The 22,504-nt window shown below is 39.9% G+C and overlaps 2 protein-coding genes across 3 annotated transcripts; both read right to left on the bottom strand.

Annotated features, from left to right (window-relative positions):
- On the bottom strand, nt 1–16,458 carry ezra (ezrin a). Of its 2 annotated transcripts, XM_034675797.1 has the most exons (14): nt 16,350–16,366; nt 16,028–16,247; nt 14,284–14,367; nt 9,580–9,675; nt 9,050–9,324; nt 7,778–7,861; nt 7,485–7,631; nt 7,076–7,172; nt 6,779–6,942; nt 6,553–6,683; nt 4,315–4,475; nt 3,910–4,002; nt 3,470–3,754; nt 1–418 (listed from the first exon to the last, which is right to left on the bottom strand). In XM_034675797.1, exons 2-14 carry the CDS (start codon nt 16,037–16,039, stop codon nt 254–256), a joined length of 1,794 nt encoding a protein of 597 aa, XP_034531688.1. In that variant the 5' UTR covers nt 16,040–16,247; nt 16,350–16,366; the 3' UTR covers nt 1–253. The 2 variants fall into 2 exon arrangements, with proteins under 2 accessions (XP_034531688.1, XP_034531687.1); XM_034675796.1 differs by having other exon boundaries at nt 16,028–16,458.
- Nucleotides 16,459–17,778: 1,320 nt separating this feature from the next.
- On the bottom strand, nt 17,779–20,652 carry nenf (neudesin neurotrophic factor). The gene is made up of 4 exons (XM_034675798.1): nt 20,413–20,652; nt 20,248–20,308; nt 20,014–20,117; nt 17,779–18,749 (listed from the first exon to the last, which is right to left on the bottom strand). The coding sequence occupies exons 1-4, from the start codon at nt 20,551–20,553 to the stop codon at nt 18,573–18,575; spliced, it is 483 nt and encodes a 160-aa protein (XP_034531689.1). The 5' UTR covers nt 20,554–20,652; the 3' UTR covers nt 17,779–18,572.
- Nucleotides 20,653–22,504: the final 1,852 nt, after the last annotated feature.

The raw sequence follows: 22,504 nt of genomic DNA on the forward strand, positions 1-22,504 counted from the left end.
TATATTTGAATATTTTAATGTTTCATGGGACCAAACAGCACTTTTGGAGATGTTTGAGTGTTACAAAGAAAAACAAAAAATAATAGTGCTTTCAAGCTTAAAGTTAAACCAATAAAATTAAACTCATGGAGGTTCTTTTACACGAGCCAGCTGCATGTTTCTGCGGGTCTTTTAAAATCAGGTGAGTAAAACATGGCTGAACGGGGCCCTCATGAGGGATCTGACAGAGGGATTGTGGGGTTTCCGAGGTTCCCTACAAGGCCTCGAACTCATCCACCCTCTGCTTGGTGTTGCCCTGACGGATCTGACGCAGGGTCTTGTACTTGTCGCGCCCGGCTCGGACGTTCTCGGCGTGGAGGACGTCCATCTGGGTCTTCTTGCTGTCGTGTCGGGCGTCAGCCAGCTCTGAGCTCAAGGCCTGAGAAAAGATGAGACACCAGTTTTAACACCACAGAGGACACACTTCTCAAAATACCCAAACCAGACTTCCTCTCAGAGCTTCTTTAAGCTGTGGTCAAAACTTCTTGACCTCTAACTTTACTTCTCTTCTGTCCTCAGACGTCCTGGACTTGATTTCTCACGATAACTTCAGCAGAGCGAGCCCGCCCTTGTTTTTTCAGCTGAAGGTCACTGTTGTGTTTTTTTTTGTCTTTTTGCTGCTCAGAAGAATTGAGGCTCATTTCATCAGGCTTATCAAAACACAATCTGTCTGGTTGCTGCAATGCATTCTGGTCTATCAACAGTCAGTCTATGATGAATGTCTCTCTGTGTGATTGTTCAGTATCTGCACGAAATGCTGCGGGCCAGATGGAGAAGTTTCCCATCAGGCCGTAGAAAACTGAGCAAACTGAAGAGCCAGATATTTATAAGAATATAAAATAAAACATTAAACTTGATGCATTAATACAAGGAATAATAACTGGTTTTAAAATACTGTGGAGGTCTTTTCCTGTGTCTCCAAATGTAAGAGTTTAATTATATTTTGCATCCAGTGGATTTTTACAGAAGCCCTAAAAGGACAAAATTAAATATGTTTTATTTTCTCAGTTATCTTGTGATCTCGGCTTATTTTTCTTGTGATAACAGGATCATTCATCTCTTTTTATCCAGAGAATGAAGCTCATTTTTGTGTTTTTGATCTTCAACCTGACTGATAAATGTCTCCTAACAAAATATATTTTTATTCTTTACTGAGGCAAAATATTCCAAACAATGTTTGAGTAAAAAACACAAAAAAGAAAAGAATGAAAGAAACTGATAACAGGCCTTTCCTATTACCTGAAGTTACTTGGTTACCATATGTATAAATGTGCTCCTTATATGTTTAGTACAGAAGCCCTAAAAGGACATGATTAAATACATTTCATTTTCTCTTTATCTGGAGAAAACAAAGCTTGTTATCTTAAATAATGAGGAATAAGTTGTGACCTTGAGAAAACAAGTGAAATTGAATCACAATCTCAAGAAAACAAAGAAATGAAAGCGTATTAAATCTTGTCCTTTCAGGGTTTCTGTAGATTTTGATACGTCTGTGTTCTTGTTTTGCATTCACACTCTTTTCTATTTGACTCTGCAGCCACTGGCCCGGTTAGTCCTCGTCATGCTTCACAGGAGATGTGAAGTTGTTCTTCAAACATCACGCGCTTATCAGATGTGCTGCAGTTTTTTTTTACAACAGGTCATGCCTGTAGTTTTGATTTTGTTTATTGAGCCTGTTGTCTCTTAAAGGTACAGTGTGTACTTTTTTACCACCTGTAGCAGAACAAACTAAGGAATCAGAAGTATGTTTGAATTAGTGTAGTTCAGGGAGCTGTTGGCCTAGCAGTCTAAGCGTGCCGCATATACACAGCCCTTATCAAAGAGGTCCCAGGCTTGATTCCAGCCTTGTCCATTTCCTGCATGTCCTCCCCCTCCCTCTACTCCCCACATTTCCTGTCTCTCTTCAGCTGTCCTGTCCATTAAAGACGAAAATGCCCCAAAAATCTAACTTTAAATTAGTGTAGTAAGTCTTTTTGTTGTTGTTAACTTAGATTGAGGGCTGCACGGTGGTGCAGTGGGTAGCACTGGTGCCTCACAGCTAGAAGGTTCTTGGTTCGAATCCCCGGCTGGGCAGGTGCCTTTCTGTGTGGAGTTTGCATGTTCTCCCCGTGCATGCGTGGGTTCTCACCGGGTTCTCCGGCTTCCTCCCTCAGTCCAAAAACATGCTCACCAGGTTAATTGGTCACTCTAAATTGCCCGTAGGTGTGAGTGTGTGCGTGAATGGTTGTCTGTCTCTCTATGTTAGCCCTGTGATGGGTTGGCGGCCTGTCCAGGGTGTACCCTGCCTTCCGCCCAAAGTCAGCTGGGATAGGCTCCAGCCCCCCGTGACCCCTAATGGGATAAGCGGTCAAGATAATGGATGGATGGATAACTTAGATTGAGTCTTTAATATCTACATAAGGAGCGGGTCCCCTTCCATGGAGGCCGCCATCTTGCACCTCCATGATTCTATGGTAGCACAGAATGGACAAACTAGTAACGTACATGTTTTTGCATTTAGTTGTTAGCTGCCGAAGAACAATTTGAAGATGAAGAAGGAGAGAGTGGATGTTGTGCACTAAATAAATTGTATTGATAGTTTTTTTGATGGTAGAAACTGGACAAATGGAGGATGATACTTATCATGCATCATAGGAGCTTTTTGTCCCCAAAGGCCACCATAGCTTCACCGACAGGAGGGGTGAGCAGGGGAGAGTTTCAACCTTAAATCTGACCGCTAGATATCGCTACATATTTCCATTTTTGCACACTGTACCTTTAATAAGACGCCAATACTATCTGACTTCACCCTGACAGAGGAGACGGTGCTAAGTGGCCTCACTCACTCCTCTCCTCGTCAACCCAAAGTTTCTGTGAGCGCGTTCAGTCGTCGAGCGGCGTTACCAACACACGGACAATCTGCCGTCAGCAGATCGTCATATTTTACAAACTCAGAGCCAACTCTGATATTAGAAAATAAGAATAAGTTAAACACAAATTTCAGACTCAAATCAACACAGCTGTGTTTGCTAAATGAGAGAGAAATTAAAAACGTGCAAATTAAGACTTCATTAAATCTCTTCCCTCTTCATCATCAGTGCAGAAAGAGCCGTCTCTGATAACTCCTGTTTCATCCCTGAGTCCTGATCTGCCCTGGAACAACTCATTCACCTCCATGTTTGTGTTTCAGATGACCTTCTGATTTTGTTTTTACATCCACTGGAATATTTTAGAGTAAAGCATCCTCTCTCTGATTGTGTTCATGCCTTTGAGACTTCACAGATTTAATTGGATCAATGCAAACAAGTGTGTCAGGAGGTTTTTAGTAATTTAAGATGAAAACAGGTGGTTTAGAAATAATAGTTTGACTGAACTGTGGTCGAGGGACGTCAAAGTTTCATGTCTTTGCAAACTCTGGGACTCGTCTTTTGTCCCGAGACCCTGAACTCACCAGCAGCTGTTTCTGCAGGCGCTCGTTCTTCTCGGCCTCGGTGAGCCTCTCCTCCTCCAGGCGGTGGTCGTTGATGTCCTGTGTCTGCAGCTCGGCCTCGTAGGTGCTGTGCTCCTCGCTGTGCTCCTCGCTGTGCTCGTGGTCGCTCTCGTCGGAGGACGAAGAGGAGGAAGAGGAGGAGGAGGAGGCGGGAGCGGGAGCAGGAGGGGGAGTGGAGTTGGAAGAGCTCGACACGATGATGAGCTCTTCCTTCATCTTTATCAGACTCTCCTCCACTTCGTTAGCCTGCGATTAAGAGGAGAGGAGAGGTTTAGTTTAATAATTGTTTGTAAGTGACACAAATAAAGAAAGATAATAAAGGTGAACTCAGAGTGTGACATTTTCCAAGGAATCCGTGTGACTTCTCAGGTGCATCCTTTTAAGGCGTGCCGGAGACCCACCTTGCTGTGCCATGACTCAGCCTCTTCCTCCTTGGCTCTCTTGACCTCCTCCAGCAGGAGGATCTTGGCGCTGTACTCGGCCAACTCTGCGGCCTGCGGGGGAGGAGGGGGCGAAGGAAGGAGGAGGAAGAGGAGGAGGAGGAGCAGAAAGCACAAACCGTGATGTCAAAAACAGCTCATAAAAGATAAAAGAGCACCCGTTTACCTCGGCTAACCTGAGTTATCTGGACACCGTGTCGTTATGTGCATGTACTGGATGTCAAGATGCTTTATGAGAAGTGTAATCCCTCACACAGTTAATCAGTGTTTACCCTGCATGTAGGAGCTTCTACTTTGTAATGACTGTTTTCCTCTCAGGACTTTCTCACGTGAAGGATTTGAGCACTTCTTGCTCCGTGTACCCACCAGCTGCTCCTGGTTCCTTATCTGGTCCTCCGCCTGCCTGGCCAGCTCCTCCTTGGCGATTATGGCCTCCATCCTCTCAGCCTCCAGCCGGGCCGCCTCCTGCTCCACCCTCCTCCTCTCCTCCTCCAGCCTCATGGCCCTCTCCAGCTGCTCCTGAAGATCTGAGGGACGAAAAAAAACAACAACTTAAATATACTCGACAGGGTGGAAACTTAGCGGTGCCTCTCTGGGCGGAAAAACCTGTGAGAAAACAAACATGGATTCTCAAGGAAGAGGAGACCTTTTGTCTCCTTAAGTGACTCAGTGTAAACCTGTGAACCCTCATGATGAGAGCGGTGACGGCGTTTCCTTCTGTCTTAGATTGTAATTACTGAATGTTTTGGAAGCCTAAAATGCAGCACATCACAAAACAGAAACCTAAAGTCATGAAGAATGTGGATGAAAGGAAAATAAAGCATGTGTAAATTTGCATCTGAGACATTTTGATCCTTAACTATGAACTTCTCTCTACCTGTGACCTTAATAAAGAGAGATTTGATCAGTGTGTGATACACTACTAGTCCAAAGTTTGGACACACCTTCTCATTCAATGCTTTTTATTTATCTTAATTATTTCCAACATTGTAGATTAAAACTGAAGAGATCAAAACTATGAAATAATCTGGTTTTACTATAATCTGGATTACAACAGTCGTCAAATAGGGCTATCCATTGTGTACTAACCCTACCTCTGAACAACACAACTGATGGTCTCAAACACATTAAGAAGGCAAGTCATTCTACAAATGAACTCTTGACAAGGCTCATGTTAATTAGAAACCATTCCAGGAGACCACTTCATGAAGCAGACTGAGAGAATACCAAGAGTGTGCAAAGCTGTCATGAAGGAAAAAGGGGGCTACTTTACAGAATCTAAAATATAAAACAGATTCTGCTTTGTTTAATAATAACATAATTCCATATATGTTCTTTCATAGTTCTGATGTCTTCAGTATTAATCTACAGTGTTTACAATAATTAAAATAAATACAAACCCTTGAATGAGAAGGTGTTTCCAAACTTTTGACTGGTAGTGTGTATCCCTAATTTAATTTAGATGTGAATGATATTTAGACTCCTACAGAGAACAAAGAGACATATGGAATGACTTCCCCTCCCCTTTCATTTTTCTAGTATTGTATGTTTTATTCTAATGTCTGTATTTATTTACTGTTAAGTGTTGCTTTTATTATTGCTATGTTGTAAGGTGACCTTGGGTGTCCAGAAAGGTGCCTATGAATAAAATGAATTATTATTATTTTTATCATATGTTGCTCAAAAAGTCGGAAATTATGAAATAAATAAATAGAAATATTTTCATTTCTCAATTCAGACTTTGCAACTTTGCAGAAAGGCGATGATCCTCAGTCTACTTGTGACTCCTCCTGATAAGAGATGTGAGGAGTTGATGATGATTTATTTTAAGAAATGGAAAATTTGAGAGATTTTTGCAGCCCTGAAGTGATAAAACATGCAGCACTGTGTGAGAAAAAGTTAAAAATATGCAAAGAGAAAAAAAGAAAAGTTAGATAAATAGAGGTATATTTCTAATTTGACTATCTGGGCTACATACTAGATTTTTAGCAACCTCTTTTGGGTAATGCAGATTTGGAACCACTGCCTGTAACGCCTGTAAGGACGTAGATGTCAGAGCAGACGCTTGACATCAACGCTGAAGACTCAATCTCATTTTTTCATTCTCTACAGCAAAGATTCACATCGAGTGACACATTTGACTGTAAAAAGAGCAAGATGTGTTTTTTTTCTGAACCTACTACCATAACATGTTCAGAACAATGTCATTACTGTGATCAGGTATGCATTTTGGTCCACAGAGGGCGCCAAGTTTCCCACAGCAGCTTTGATTCATAGAAGCTAAAGTGCAATCTGAAGCCAGTCAATCATGCAGCCAGTTAGCAACAAGACTGTCTCCTTCCTCTGTTGAATGCATGTTGCAAACATTTAGAAGTGCAGGAAGTGAAAGGTTGTTTTTGCAACATTTAAGGATGAATTAATGAATAGTTGTGAGACATCCTCCCCTGAATTCCTTTGGTTCTGTGTATTTAAATCAAACAAACAGTAGAGGGCAGCAAAGCCACGTCTGGTGTGAAAGTTTGAAGTCACTCATCAAACTTTAGTTGATCTGCTGATAGAAGCACGTCTGAGGAGTTCAGTCTGAACATGTCCCGTCAGCCTCACCTCTCTCTGCTCTCTTGGTCGTCTCTTCGAATTCGTACAGCTTCGCCATCAGCTCCTGCTTCTCTCTCTCCATGTTCTCCTTCTCCTTCTCGATGGCCTCTCTCCTCTTCTTCTCGCCCTCCAGCTGTTCCCTGCAGAACACGAAGACAAAGCATGAATCACACACTGTACAATCACAGCCTGAATCTAAATGATAACGTTTGACTGTGGAAACAGACAGTTATACCTCTCCATCTTCTTCTGCAGCCTCTCCTGTTTGGCCTGAGCCTTCATCTGCTGGACCTCGATGGTGTCGGTCTTGCGGCGGCGCATGTACAGCTCGTGGTTTCCCATGCACAGCTGCAGGATGCGCTTGTTCACTCGCAGCCTCGGAGCGTAGAAAATGAAATCCTGAGGAGGAGAAACGACGAAAAAATGAAAACATCAGAGACCGTTCAGAGTCGTGGAAGGACTTCTAATTCATAATAAGTATTTTCTACAAACCCTTGAGGACTCACTGATGATTCAGATATAAAATACTCACACTAGCTTTCTTATCTATGGGCTTGATGATGAATTTCTTATCATTGAAAGAGATGTTTCTAATTTCACTCCAGGGGAATCCGATCTTTGGGGTCAGCCTGGAAAGAAAAAGAAGGGATGATCAGATAAAATTGAACCGTGTGTTTGAACAGCATCTCTCTGCCATCAAAGCAACTGTTAATTCATGTTGGTAGAATCACAAGATTTAGGTCAACGGCCTTTAAAAAAACGCTGCCATGCGGTCAGCTTTCATTCAAAACCTCACAGACAGGAGGGGGAGGCAGCCGAGGTCGACGACTGCTCGTGTGTTCCCCTCCTTCAGAGATCGATACACGCTCCACACATGATGTTGTGGAGTCAGTGTTTTGCTGCACGATCATTGCATTATGTCACAGAAGTGTTGTTTTTACTTGTCCTGCTTCTCGTAGATGTTCAGCCCCAGAGCGTCCACTCCCAGCCACAGGTCTGTTCCCTTCTTGTTCTTGATCTCAAAGAAGTTGACGCCGTACATTTCCAGGTCCTGAGCGATCTTCAGATACTCGATCATGGCCTCCTCCCTGTTCGGATACACGAATAAGTCATCAGTTTGTTTCCATGCACACTGGATCGTTTGTGGCATCAGGGTTTTTAATTTGGTTGAATGTCTGGTGAATCTGTCCGCACAGTGCAGCAGCAGATTTCTATCCAAGTGTTTACGGCTTACTTGATCATGTATCTGTGCTCCTCGTGCCAAATCTGGATCCTCTCCTCCCACTGATCTTTGGACAGCTTGTGTTGGTCCAGCACTCTGAGGGGAGAGATGAGACATCAGCAACACACTGGAGAGAATGTCTGCATAAATGACTAATACTCACACATAATGCATTGTTGTGGATTTAATCAAGATTGAGACATTAAAGGGGGAAGACTCAGCTGGACTATTTCACGTGTAAAAGTAATCTGCTTTTTATTTAACGCCACTTTTGTTGAGACATTTAAGTTCTTACGTTAGAGGGATCAGAACTAGATCCAAGATGTAGTTGAATTAATCATCTGCATGTATTAAGTTAGATTTGGCTTCATGGATCAGTTCTGGGAGCTCCCTGCCCTTCCATGTGCCTCCATGGAAGGGCAAAGCCTAAGAGAATTAATCACCTGAACGCAATTAGTCATATTTGGTGGTGTGACTCTGTTCTGGGAGCTCCCTGCCCTTCCATGTGCCTCCATGGAAGGGCAAAGCCTAAGAGAATTAATCACCTGCATTCATAGTTATATTTGGTGGTGTGACTCTGTTCTGGGAGCTCCCTGCCCTTCCATGTGCCTCCATGGAAGGGCAAAGCCTAAGAGAATTAATCACCTGCATTCAATTAGTTATATTTGGTGGTGTGACTCTGTTCTGGGAGCTCCCTGCCCTTCCATGTGCCTTCGTGGAAGGGCAAAGCCTAAGAGAATTAGTTATCTGAATATTTTAAGTTATATTTAGCTTCATGGCTCTGTTCTGGGAGCTCCCTGCCCTTCCATGTGTCTCCATGGAAGGGCAAAGCCTAAGAGAATTAATGATCTGCATGTATTGAGTTATATTTGGCTTCATGGATCTGTTCTGTGAGCTCCCTGCCCTTCCATGTTCCTCCATGGAAGGGCAACGCCTAAGAGAATTAATGATCTGCATGTATTAAGTTATATTTGGCTTCATGGATCTGTTCTGGGAGCTCCCTGCCCTTCCATGTGCCTCTGTGGAAGGGCAAAGCCGAAGAGAATTAATGATCTGCATACAATAAGTTATATTTGGCTTCATGGATTTTTTCTCGGAGCCCCCTGCCCTTCCTTGTGCCTCAATGGAAGGGCAAAGCCTTACCTGGGGAGAGCACACCACCCCTCTTTTTCATGTGCATACGTGAAAAGCCAAGGCAGGCAGGGAGAGCAAAAGTAATCCCGTCTGTCATGTATCTTGGAAACACCTGAGTCATAACTCCTCAACCTCCTCCAGCCAGCTCACCTCTTTGGCAGCAGGCGCTCAGAGGCCAGGTAACCCCTCGGATGTTCCGACCTGTCGTAGTTCCCGTACTTGGCCTGGATGGCGTAGGAGGCCAGCAGCACGGCGGACTCAGGTGGACAGTACACGTCGTCTCCCATGACGTCTTCTTTCACCTGCAAGAAGAAAAGCCTCCTGGTGACGTCCTGGATCAGCTCTTCGAACACGTCCTCGGGGTAAAACTTGACCCTCAGCTTGAACTGCAGGGGGGTCTCCTTCTTTGGATCCTGGACCATCACCTGAGAGCAGCAGAGGAGATGTTATTGTAAATACAAACAGGTGTTGTGTCACATTGTATCGTACTGTATCTTTGTGTGTGTGTCATTTCTTATTATATTGACTTTGTATCAAATCTTATCACATCATCCTGTCATATCTTATCATATTGATGTAAGCCTTATAATAAAGAGCATATCAAAGGGTCAACAGAGGACAGGCAGGTCGATCAGTGTCTACTCTATCAAGTGATATGACACACATGTGGGTAGTTTTACCTTCTTCTCAGAGTTCAGCCATGTGAGGAAACCTTTGGCGTCAACAAACTGCAGACCGAAGTACCAAGTTTCACGAAGTCCGATGGTCCTGGCAACCTGAGACAGACAGAACAAAGACACGTTAACTAATCTCATCTTCCTCACTCTTTCTTCCTCTGTGGTTTCCTCATTTATCATCTTTGTGATCATTCACAACACAGTACGATTTGATGAGGCGACACATGGCAAGACAGTATGCGATACAAAACTAAACAGTACAACACAATGTGATGTGACACAACCGGATACAAGAAGATAAGATACGGTATGGAACATAATCCATAAGATACACAAAACAAAACAATAAAATAAAATAAGATACATTATGATACAGTAAGATACGCTAGTGCTAAGTACAATACAACACAATAAGATACAATATGATACATTATGATACATTAACACACGATATGATATGAACAACTAAGAAATGAAACATCAAGATACGATGTGAAACCATACATTAAGATACATTAAGATACCATACGTTATGATACAATACATAAAGATATGATAAGATACATTAGGATACCATAGGAAACAACACATTAGATAAGATACATTTAGATACGTTACGATACATTAAGATAAGATACGTTAAGTTACTTTAAGATACGTTGCCAAACCATACATTAAGATACGATACGTTACGATAAGCTACATTAGGATACAATGCATTAAGTTACATTAAGATACCATACATTGCGTTAAGCTACATAAAGATACGTTACGTTACGATAAGCTACATTAAGATACGATGCGTTACGTTAAGTTACATTACGATACCATATGTTATGATACGATACATAAAGATACGTTACAATACATTAAGATACGATACGTTACAATACATTAAGATACGATACGTTACGATACATTAAGATAAGACACGTTAAGTTACTTTAAGATACGTTGCAAAACCATACATTAAGATACGATACGTTACGTTAAGTTACATTACGATACCATATGTTATGATACAATACATAAAAATAATACAAAAAGATATGATACGATACATTAATAAACGATAAGATACATTATGATACCATCTGGAACCATACATTAAATAAGATACATTTAGATACGTTACGATACATTAAGATACGACACGTTACGTGAAGTTACATTAAGATACGATACATAAAGATACGATGCGTTACATTAAGATATGATAAGATACATTAGATAAGATACATTAGATACGTTATGATACATTAAAATACGATACGTTACGATACATTAAGATAAGATACGTTAAGTTACTTTAAGATACGTTGCAAAACCATACATTAAGATACGATACGTTACGATAAGCTACATTAAGATATGAAACCAAACATTAAGATACGATGCGTTACGATAAGCTACATTAAGATAAGATACGTTACGTTAAGTTATATTACGATACCATACGTTATGATACAATACATAAAAATACAATACAATATGATATGATACGATACATTAATAAACGATAAGATACATTAGGATACCATCTGGAACCATACATTAAATAAGATACATTTAGATACGTTACGATACATTAAGATACGACACATTACGTTAAGTTACATTAAGATATGATACGAAACCATACATTAAGATACACTACGTTAAGCTACATTAAGATATGATACATTACGTTAAGTTACATTAAGATACGATACATAAAGATACGATGCGTTACATTAAGATATGATAAGATAAGATACATTAAATAAGATACATTTAGATACGTTACGTTACGATACATTAGGATAAGATACGTTAAGTTACTTTAAGATACGTTGCAAAACCATACATTAAGATACGATACGTTACATTAAGTTACATTAAGATATGAAACCAAACATAAAGATACGATACGTTACGATAAGCTACATTAGGATACAAAGCGTTAAGTTACATTAAGATACCATACATTACGTTAAGCTACATGAAGATACGATACGTTACGTTAAGTTACATTAAGATATGATACCAAACATAAAGATACGATACGTTATGATATGCTACATTAGGATACAATGCGTTAAGCTACATTAAGATACAAGACGTTACGTTAAGTTACATTACGATACCATACGTTATGACACAATACATAAAAATACGATACAATATGATATGATACGATACATTAATAAACGATAAGATACATTAGGATACCATCTGGAACCATACATTAAATAAGATACATTTAGATACGTTACATTACATTAAGATACGATACGTTATGTTAAGCTACATTACGATATGATACATAAAGATAGGATAAGATACATTAGGATACTTTACGATACGTTAAAATACGATACGTTACGATACATTTAGATACGATACAGTAGGTTATAATAAGATTATTAAAGATACATTATGATACAATACAGTATAATACATTAAGATACATTACCATACAGTAAGATATGTTAGGATTCATTAATATACATTAAGATATATAAAGATACGATATGATACCATACAACATTATAATACTGTATTCTAGTTTTAAAGAAACAGCATGCTCACTTTAGTTTAGATGTTACAGTATATTGTCTGCTTGTATACATATATATACTAACTAAACAAAGAAGTAATTAACAATTTGAAAAGCAAACAAAATCAGCTGCTACCTTCAACACAAAGCAAACAATGCATTTTAATAAAGGAGTGGAAGGAAGTGTCTACAGTTCTATTTACTTTTCAAACATAACTAGCAATCACACGTTTGTCTTCTCTGGTGTTCTTATCACACAGAGTCCTTTCCCAGCTCTCTCAGGTACACTCATCTCTTACATATAAGACTTATACCTCTAGCTGAGGTGGTGTTCATGCTTTATCACAAACTGGCTTCTTATAAAGTACAAAGGTTTGAGTCATTGAACACTGAACGCATGGAGCTCCTTGGAAAGAGGATGTCAGACTGTCGGAGGGTGATGTCACCTTCAGGTAGGAGTTAATGATAATTCAGCCTTTGAGTGTATTATTAATAAGTAAACGTTTCAGGCACACAGGAGTCTGCCTCACCGTCTGAGCATGTTTCAGTCATTGTTTGGACAAAGGAATTCTTTTCAGGCTTCATAAAACAGGAACATGAAATCATCCATTTGAAGTCCGAGAGGTCAAATACAACATAAACAGATCAAACACTGCTGATATATTCAGGTAGCTGTAAAGTAATAACACTTTGATGATGCCTGCTGAATCACTGCTTTTACTTTTGCTTTTGAAACATTAAAGACGTGTTTCTGAAACCCTTCTGTATGTCAGTGTGAGTACCTTGTTGTATAATATTGTATCGTATCATAAAAAATCATATTGTGTTGTATCATATTGTATCAAACAGTATCATAAAATATCACATTGTGTCATATTGTTGTGTTTGATTCCATGGTACTTGTAACATATTGTTTCATTAAGTATCTTATCTTATCTTATCTTGCCAGGTGATGTCATATCCTGTTGTATTGTATCACAAAGTAACAATCTCATTGTTTGGTGCCATACTATTTAGTATTGTATTGTTTAATGTCATGCCTTATATCACATTGTGTTACAACATATCATATAGTGTTATGTCCATAGACTGCATAAAGAATGGACGTAGTATCCGTGACGTCACCCATCTGTTTCTGAAGCACTGTTTTGAAGCCGATCGGCGGCAGCAGCCATATTGGAAATGCTGATCTCAAGCTAACTTCTGTTGAGCCAGTGTGACGTAAAGAGGCGGGCTTTGAGTCTCCTAGCCAACAGCTACAGTGTCCCCACCTGTCAATCAAGTCTCTCACTGTGCCTCTCATTGGAAGACTTGTAATCTAAATATCTTTGAAATTGCCGCATTAGAAAAAAATTCACCCCCCGTACAGTGTGTGCCGATTCAGAAATGAGCTATCCAGACTACACTCGTCTTTTTTGTACCAGGCTGTAAACATGTTTATTTCTGCTGTAAAGATCGGCTTCTTTTGAATTGGTGTGTATGTGGTTTCCGGTACTTCCGGAGCCAGCCTCTAGTGGACACTTGAGGAACTGCAGTTTTTAACACTTCTGCATTGGCTGCAAACCTAAAGTGTCTCATAGGAGCTTTAATGTGACAGTAATAATGCATGTTTTCCTTATTACGTTGGATCACGTTGCAGCCATTGAAGCCTATTCTGCTGCCCAGTGGCGGTTCTAGACCAGTTTTACTGGGGGGGGCAGGCTGGGGCCAAGGGTGTTGTCAGAGGGACACATTCAACCCTGACAAAAGAGACTGAGAAGGGCGAGGACCGGCTGAGAACAAACTGGCAAAACATCAGTGCATCCCTTTATACTAGACATATATACTACTGTGTACTGATGTAAAGATCGGCTTTTTTGAATTTGTGTGTGTGTGGTTTCCGGTACTTCTGGACCCAGTCTCTAGTGGACACTCAAGGAACTGCAGTTTTTAACACTTCCACATTGGCTTCTCGCGGCTGGAGTTTGGTGCTTGGTTGTGTCCTCTCATTGGATATCTATTTTGTGTTGTATCATAAGGTGGAGTATTGCACTGTATTGTATCACTTAGTTACGTATCTTATACAACATGTTGTTTTTATCATTTTTCTTCTTTAATATCAAGAATCAGGTCCCAAAAATAAACACATAACTCTGTGTGTAACATCTTTTTGTGCTTCTCATACAGACCTGGTCAAAGAGCTGCTTCCCTGTTGTGTTTGGATGGAAGGAGAACTCCAGCTCTGCGTCCATGGTGGTGACGCGCACGTTGACCTGCAGAGAAAAAGGTTCATTAGTCACGTGATGACAGAGATTCTGCATTTAAACACACTTCAACCTTCTTATATTGTCTGAGTTCATGCATTCATCCTTTATGATGTGTTATAAATCTGAATCCATCAGTATTAGAATTTTCTTTCAGGTGCGTTTTCCTATTCTGCAAAAAAGCTGCTTTTAAAATTGACCATGAGACTTTTTTTTCACACTTGAGTTATGGAGTCAGTTGTGTGAAGGATTCCTCTCATGTGGAGCTGTTAAGTGGATTGTTCATAAACCATAATTGCTCACTATCTCATTAGACTTTGGACTATCCTTCAAGGTGCCACAAGGCTGCTCTGATTAAAATATCAAAATACGCTCTGCTTGCCAAGTCGCCTTCAGACTCAACGACTGTTTGTGAGACCTTAAAACGAGAGGAATCAAACCGAGGCGTTGACCTGACCCTCGAGAGTTTCTTTAATGAATCCCTTACAGAAAGAAAAAAGGATTTAATCACAACACTTCCATAAAAGCTCAGCTTCTGCATGACCTCGCGCCTGCAGGCCAGGCCGGGCTCGTAGAAGTTACACAATCATTTTATGAAGCCACACTGGAGCACACCCTGCCTGTCATAAAGATAAAAAAACACTGAACCTCGAGCAACAAAATCTGGAACATCCATTTATGAAACATCCAACGGGTTTCTCAACTGTTTCCACTTTCTATGATCAAAAGATAACTCCTTAACGCTGTGAGGCATTCCTCATTCGCTCACTACCACAGCCTGATTCTCCTCTAATCATTGACCGAGCTAATCACCGTAATGGAGCTGCAGCCCGTTTCTATCAATCAGTACATCGCTACACCCAACTTTAAAGACTTTATATCTTTATTCAAGTCTTTGAATGTGCTTTTTGTGCATCCAGATTCTTCTTCTGAGGTGTGAGCTCTCTGAATCTGAACCCTAAATCAAAACATTCAGCATTTTCCTGAACAACAGGAGCAGTAGCTGCAGCCATGACTTCTGCTGTGTTTGATAAACACACCAGAAGTCTTCATGACCTCTCAAGAAAGTTTCTCTCTGGATTTTTTTATGCAAGCAGAACATTGTTGACCAATCAGACAAATGCTCTGTAGTTAAATGACCCAACTTTTAGGACTTACAGCAATCAAAACACAGAGTTTCTTTTGTTTTTGGTGTAAACTGATTATTCCTGACTGTCTCACACACAGTAGAAGAGCTTTTAAACCACACAGTCGTGAGTTTTGATGAGAAAAGTCACTCTTAACTTTCACAAATCCTTCCAGTGTCTTAAAACTTCAAGACCTTGCAGACAACAAAAGGCCTTGTCTCTGATTTTAGTGTCTTTCCTTGCTGCTGTGAATGTGTGCAGCAAACTGTGGGTCAAACTCTACATTTGGTTAATGAGTAAATGCTAAGAAGGTTAGGAGTCTCTTTGAAGTAGCTCAGAAACTCAAACACAGAAGAAATGTTGCATAAACTGTTAAAGGAAACAGAATCCAGCCTGAAGTTTGTTGTGTTTCTCCACATGATATAAAGTGATCATCAAAGATTGAGCCTCAAACTCTCAAACTTCCTCTCAAATCTGGAACCGGAAGAGACATTTTCAGAGACGTGTTCAGAAATCTAATCATCAGAATTGGTGGGTCTTACTGTTTTGGGCATCTTGGCTCTGTTTGGTGGGCGAGCTCCAGTAGAAGAAAGTGTTTCCCAGGCTGACCGAGGCTGCAGTGGCCGACTTCCAGCAGAACCTCCACCTGATAAAGACCGGCGCTGCGCTCTGGCTGGCAGACTCAAGGGCAGGGCTGGTGTCCTTTGAACTCGGCTGTAGATCACTCGCAGTGACGTGGGAGGATCAGCTTGGTTACTATCACTAAAAGAACGACAGGTTTACCTTCAGTGCGGCCATCCGAGCGGGGCAAGACGCACACAGCTCCACCCAAAGACAATCATCCGCCTCAGCACCTGGGCTGACCTTTGAACGCAGCAGGCGAGGCTATAAAGGCCCGTATGTACTATTTCTGTGGCCTGTTTGGAGGTGACACCAATGAGTCATGAGCTGCAATAAAGAGATCACATCTGCACAGCAGCAAACAAACTCCAAGAAGTTTCACATTTTAAACTTTATTGATAATTAAACAACAAAAAGACAGAAAATAAACATTCATTTTGATCATGTAAACACTCAGAGCTGCAGATTCAGTGTTTCTTAATGATAAAGTCAGTGCATTGTGCAAAAATCTACAGCTTGTAAAAAAGAATAAGTGTCAACAACATCCAGTAATTTATTAAACAACTTAATTTAATTCTTTTTTTTTGGCTCCAGCTCTAAAACATGGTACTTTTAATGATTTTCTTTGCAAATAAATCACCTTACACTCAATATTCTTAGTAAATTCATTTATTTTTTAATTTATCTACTCAGTTTTATTTATATTTTTAGCCTTCCTTTTATTTTTAACTCTTATCCTTACCTTTTTAATGTATTTATTACAACTATCTATATTCTTAATATTAATTTGATGCTTTAACTTATTTTAATTACACAAATTTTGTTGTTATTGTTGATATATGTGTACTAGTCTCTATTTTAACACCCATTTTAGTTTTTTAATATGTCTTACCATCATTTTATTTCTGATTATTTATTTCTAAATGAAGCTTGATTGATTGATTGAGTTAAGGACATAACTATATATTTTTTTGGACACTTTCCTAGCAGTTATTACAATTTTATAACATTTTATAAACTGAGTGATTAATTCCTTTATCACAGTAAGATGTGAAAAAGAATGTGAGTTAAGCTTCACTAACAATCCTGCTGTCTTAATGAGTACATGGCATTAAAATATAAGAAACAAATCAAGTAATGCTTCACATTTATGAGATTATTATGTTTTTATACTCTAATAAATACAGAAGAGTGTCACCATAGATATAATTTAAAGTTCACTTCAGTTGTTTGCAGGCTAAAGATAAAAAGTTAAAGCCCTCTTCTTCTTTGAGATTCAATGTGCACTTTATGCAGCTTTCACACCTGCACAAAAACCCTGAAAACGCCCCCAAATGATCCAGGTGAGCATACACCAACTTATTTTTCACCCTGACTTCTCTTGCAATATTTCCTACTCGCTGTCTTGCATGCTATCAGGGTCAATCAGGGTGAGCAGCAGGAAATCCTCAGGAAATATCACTGTGAGTGTGCAAGTGGAAGTGATGACATTTACATCATGTGGCCGGTGTTCTGATGAGTTTTGCTGCTCGGTTAAAAAATGCCACTGTAGCACAAATCAAAATGCAGAAGCGGTCCTTTTACTCTACTCATTGTCTTCCGGTCACAAACAGAGATAAATGTGTTTTTAGAATAAGATATAAAGTAAATGAAAACATGTAGAAAAGTTAAATTAAAGGAGTCATAGTAGTTTAAATCTCAGGTGTGTTTGTGAGACATTATACTGGGATTATTTGACGTCATGTCCAGCCTGCTGAGACATTTTACAGAGTGCATGTCTGAAAAGAGACACATTTTGAGTTTAAGACTTGTTTGTACAGTAATGTATGAATGAGATGATGTAGTGCCATCACAACTGGTCTGGAGGACAGTCATGGTTCAGTATCTAACTGATCTGAGCTCTTCTCAAAGCCATCAGCAAACAGCTTCAGCTAAACTTTCATCCACAGCTCCCTCACTGCTCTGTTCTCAGTTTAATGATGAGGGTGGTGATGTGTGTAGTTTATGGTGATTAACTATACCTCTACTGAGCATGTCAGCTGATATACATGATGTGTCAACATGGGTGTTTTTTCCATTTTAAAGAAGTCTGATCCAGGTTTGATCATAAAGTAGTTAACAGGTTGTTAAACTTCTGTAGCTTTGATTCAACATGCCGGGTTTGTTTGTTTCTATATGCAGCTTACAGGAGTCTGATGTGGAGACATGAAGCCTTCAGGACAAATCCTGTGACCATCACTGAACAGGATATGTGATGATTGATAACATCTGCACATGGACATTTAAAGGAGTCTTCGTCTGGATGGGACGGATCTACTCATTGAAGTTTATCAAAGAAGCCTCATTCTGATCTTGACATAATGTATGTAAAAATATATAATAATAGAGATTACAGTAAAGTGATCATGTAAACCTTCAGGCTATAAGTGTCTATAAAATTACTAAAACTAATCTTCAACTCTGAGATTAAAACTCATCTTTGATTTTGAAGTGAGGCTGGTCCTCCGGTTTAAAGTCTTTGTTTGGACTCCCGTCCGCGGTGAGGATGCGTGACGCCGTGTAACCCACGATGGGATACTTCTTTTTATACGTGCCTTCAAAAACTCCTTCCAGAGACTCCAGCTGCTCCTCGGTCAGACCCGTCTGTGGATGAAAACATGAAGAACAAAGACTTTAATTTTATATAAGGGTTTCTGATCCACGATATGGTTTATAGGTTAATCTGAGTCGTGGATTTTGAGCGACGCAAACATTAAAGTGTGAACCTTTTAACCTTTTCAGAAGCCAAATAAAGAAGAGTTAATTGTGTCTACATGCTTTAAGGAGTCATAGTAAGAATAAGTAACTCTTAGTTTTCACTACTTCCACACCTGGAGGCATGAAAACAAGAGCTACTAATCTTGTAAGAGCTGAAACACTTCCTTTTAGCTTCATTCAGGGTTTAAATACTGAAGCTAAGCAAGTCTGAGGATTTTAAGAATCTGTTTTAAGAAAGAAGTTCTTCCCAGTTTACTTTGGTTCATCTTAATATGGATGATGGTTTAGTCTTTCACATCAGGATGTCTTCTGAGGTAGAAATCTCCATTTAGATTGATCTTAAAATCAACATTTTTACAGCAAGAGCATTCAATCACACAACCCTGTCCTCAAAACACACTCAAGGATGATGAGTTATCAGTTAGTGATGTTGTAGTTTAAAAGCTGCTCTGTTTACTCCATTAATTAGAACTCATCCTTTTTGATTACATTGATGAAAATATAAATATTTTTGTGCAAACACTGAAGGATGAGTGCATTAAGAAAAAAAATGAATGCAGAAAAAAAGACATGAAAAGTGATTTTAAGGACTGAATATCATGACTTTCTTCATTCAATTTCAAGCTTAAACCTGCGAGGCTTAGAAATAAAAGTGGCATAAACTGCAGTTCCTCAAGTGGCCACTAGAGGCTGACTCCAAAAGTGAGTTAATCCTTATTTGGCTCCTTATTAAAATTAAAAACTTTACAGGAGATTAACAAATAAACAGGATTGTCTTTGTAGCTTATTTCTCTGTTATCTTTGAGTGAATATTAACTGCACCTGTAAATAAGAAGACTTCCATTGCATTCAGTAATGTGCAGTTTGTATGAAGATGTGGAGCTCTTTCTGATGCCATCTTGAGCTCAGCCTATGGTAGCATCTGAGCTGCATGACTGAAAAGCTACATGCATGCTGCACTCACACTAATCTGTTTGGTTTCAGTGTAATAATGCAGCTTTTGAATGTAAGGTTGTTTTGTTGCAGACTCAGGTATCAGATGTCTGTGCTCCCCTCTCATGGGACTCCACTGTGACAAATACATTCTCAGTACAATCAGCCTCACTGGTGGGCGAGGTGGATGAAGATGATCATGCTGCTGTAAACTCACAATATCTGATGTCAGGTCAGCTGGGTCCAGAGACATTTTGGCAACAGCCCGGGTGGAGTCCTTTCCAACCAGGGCGTTGTATGGAGCATCTTTTCCATAAAACTCTGTGAATCAAAGATAAGATAGGAGTTTAAAGTGTCATAGGAGTTTGAATTAAGCGGAGGGTGTTGTTTTAATTTCAGGTTTATTATTATCTGTGAATCTGTGAATCTTCAGAGGAGGACTTTAACTCACCTTTGCCCTCAGTGACATCAAACACCACTCCTTTCACTGCCATGTAAATAGGCTGTCCCTCCTGACACAGAGAGAAGGATAAAACAGGGTAAAAGAGAGATATTAAATCATCTGTGTGGAAGCAGACACAAACACATCCTGGATTAATATCAGATGCATGTTTACCTCTCTGCCGTCGTATCTCTTCAGCTCCTCCTCTGTGAACAGTCTTACAGGTTTGTTTGCTGGTTTATACTTTAATTTAACATCTTCTCCTAAAGTCAAAGTCAGGAGAACAAACAGGACACACATGTGCACCGTTTCCATGGTAGGGTCTTTGTTTGGACGAGTTTAAGGAGCAAACTTTCATCCCATTGATCCACTTCCCCGTTCCTGCTCTCTGCAGCTCATGCTGCGTTCAAGACTGTCGGAAATTACAGACTTATGGTGCGTTCACACCAAACGAGATTTTTTTTTTTGTTGCGCGAACAAATCCCATGGAAAGTCAATGTGGCTATGTTTACATGATACTTTTTAATTCCTCTTTAATTCAGAATTCAAATTAAATCCTCTTTAAAGCTGCTGTGAGGAACTTTTTTTTTGGTATCGATTCTGGCGCCCCCTTGTGGACAAAGTGATGCCTCTTATCTCTTGTCCTAAACATGCAAAAGTAGTGTTTTCATAAAAAGCCTCATCCTGTTGTCTTTTAACAGTCAACTTTATCAGGCAATGTGATTCTTTTCCATGAAAACAGTCAAATAAAGGCTTTTTCAGAAGCAAGATGTCCATCATCTGGTGTGACACCTACCCCCTCAGGAAGGTTTCAGGCATTAAAAATGTCAACAGAGAAGGTGCCAGTGTTGCTGCTGATGGACTCGTTTGCTATTGAAGATCATAAAGAGGCATCGGTATCATTTTCAGTCTGTTTCTCAGCCACTTCAAAACTCCTCACAGGGCCTTTTGGGGCGGCAGTAGCTCAGTCCATAGGGACTTGGCTTGGGAACCGAAGGGCCCCCGGTTTGAGTCCCAGCATGGACAAGGTTGGCAAGTGGACTGGTGGCTGGAGAGGTGCTGGTTCACTTGCCTTGGCACTGCCGAGGTGCCCTTGAGCAAGGCACCAAACCCCCAACTGCTCTGGGTGCGCTGGTTGACGGCAGTATCCTCACTCTGACATCTCTCCCTAAGCATGTTCACTGCATGTGTGTGCATTTGTATGTATATACCAAAAAAACTGTATGTGTAGCATGTCCAAATATAGCATGAGTGAAAAAATTGAATTTCCCCCCTGGGGATTAATAAAGTACCTTTCTTCTTCTTTAAAAAGATTGAAAATGACCTTGTAAACACCTAATTCAGAATGACAATGAGCATTCTGAATTAAACTTAAATCTGAAGTAAGTGTCTGGTTTATTCTGATTTTAAATCTGAATTGAATAATTCCTCTATCATGTATATGTTCATTCTGCTTTAAATTAATTCCAGTTGTTCTGAGCATGCTCGTTCCCTTGTCCTGTTGCCATGACGCACATATTCCAGGATGAGGTAGATTTTTGATTCGCCAAAGTCTGGTCTTCTTCCACATCCCTTCTCCGGTCGTCTATCTCTCTTCTCCTCCTCAGCAGATGAAAGTGAAGCAGTATGTTTGTGTCCAGCTGCTTATTCAAAACTATAATCAAAGTGAAAATTGTACTTATTGTGTGGTCTTCCATGTTGTATCTGAAAATAAAAGAAGCAGGAACTGGAGTCTGTTTTCTTATGGTAAAAGGAAATACATCACGCCCGCCCCTGTCCAATCAGAACCCTTCCCAACCCCCAGACCTTAAGAGGAATAAACCATGTAAACCTCAATTCAGAAATTACTATTTCCATGTAAACGCGAAAGAGAATACTTTAATTCAGAATGATTTAATTCTGAATAATTAATTCTGAATTAAAAAACATCATGTAACTACAGCAACAAATTCACGTGACGCTTTGGCACGATGGCCAATCAGCATCTGGAGGAGACGGTGATGAGGATTACTTTGGAAAGAATGACTGGAATTCTTTCAGATTATTTTTTACATACAGGACTGGAGCCATGGAGCAGATGAACTCTATGAAAGTCTTTGAAACGCTGCTGAAATAAATATTTACTCTTTATTTGTTGTAACTTGTTTTGAGGGCAGCAAAAAATGTGTTGTTTTACTGCCTCACTGCCATTTTTGCATGTTTGTAACCTTTAATCTGTGATTTTTTTAGGAGTTGCACCTGAAGGCAGCACAAGGTCCTAACTGAA

Source organism: Notolabrus celidotus, chromosome 22 (assembly GCF_009762535.1).
Source record: "Notolabrus celidotus isolate fNotCel1 chromosome 22, fNotCel1.pri, whole genome shotgun sequence".
NCBI classification, from domain to species: Eukaryota; Metazoa; Chordata; class Actinopteri; order Labriformes; family Labridae; genus Notolabrus; species Notolabrus celidotus.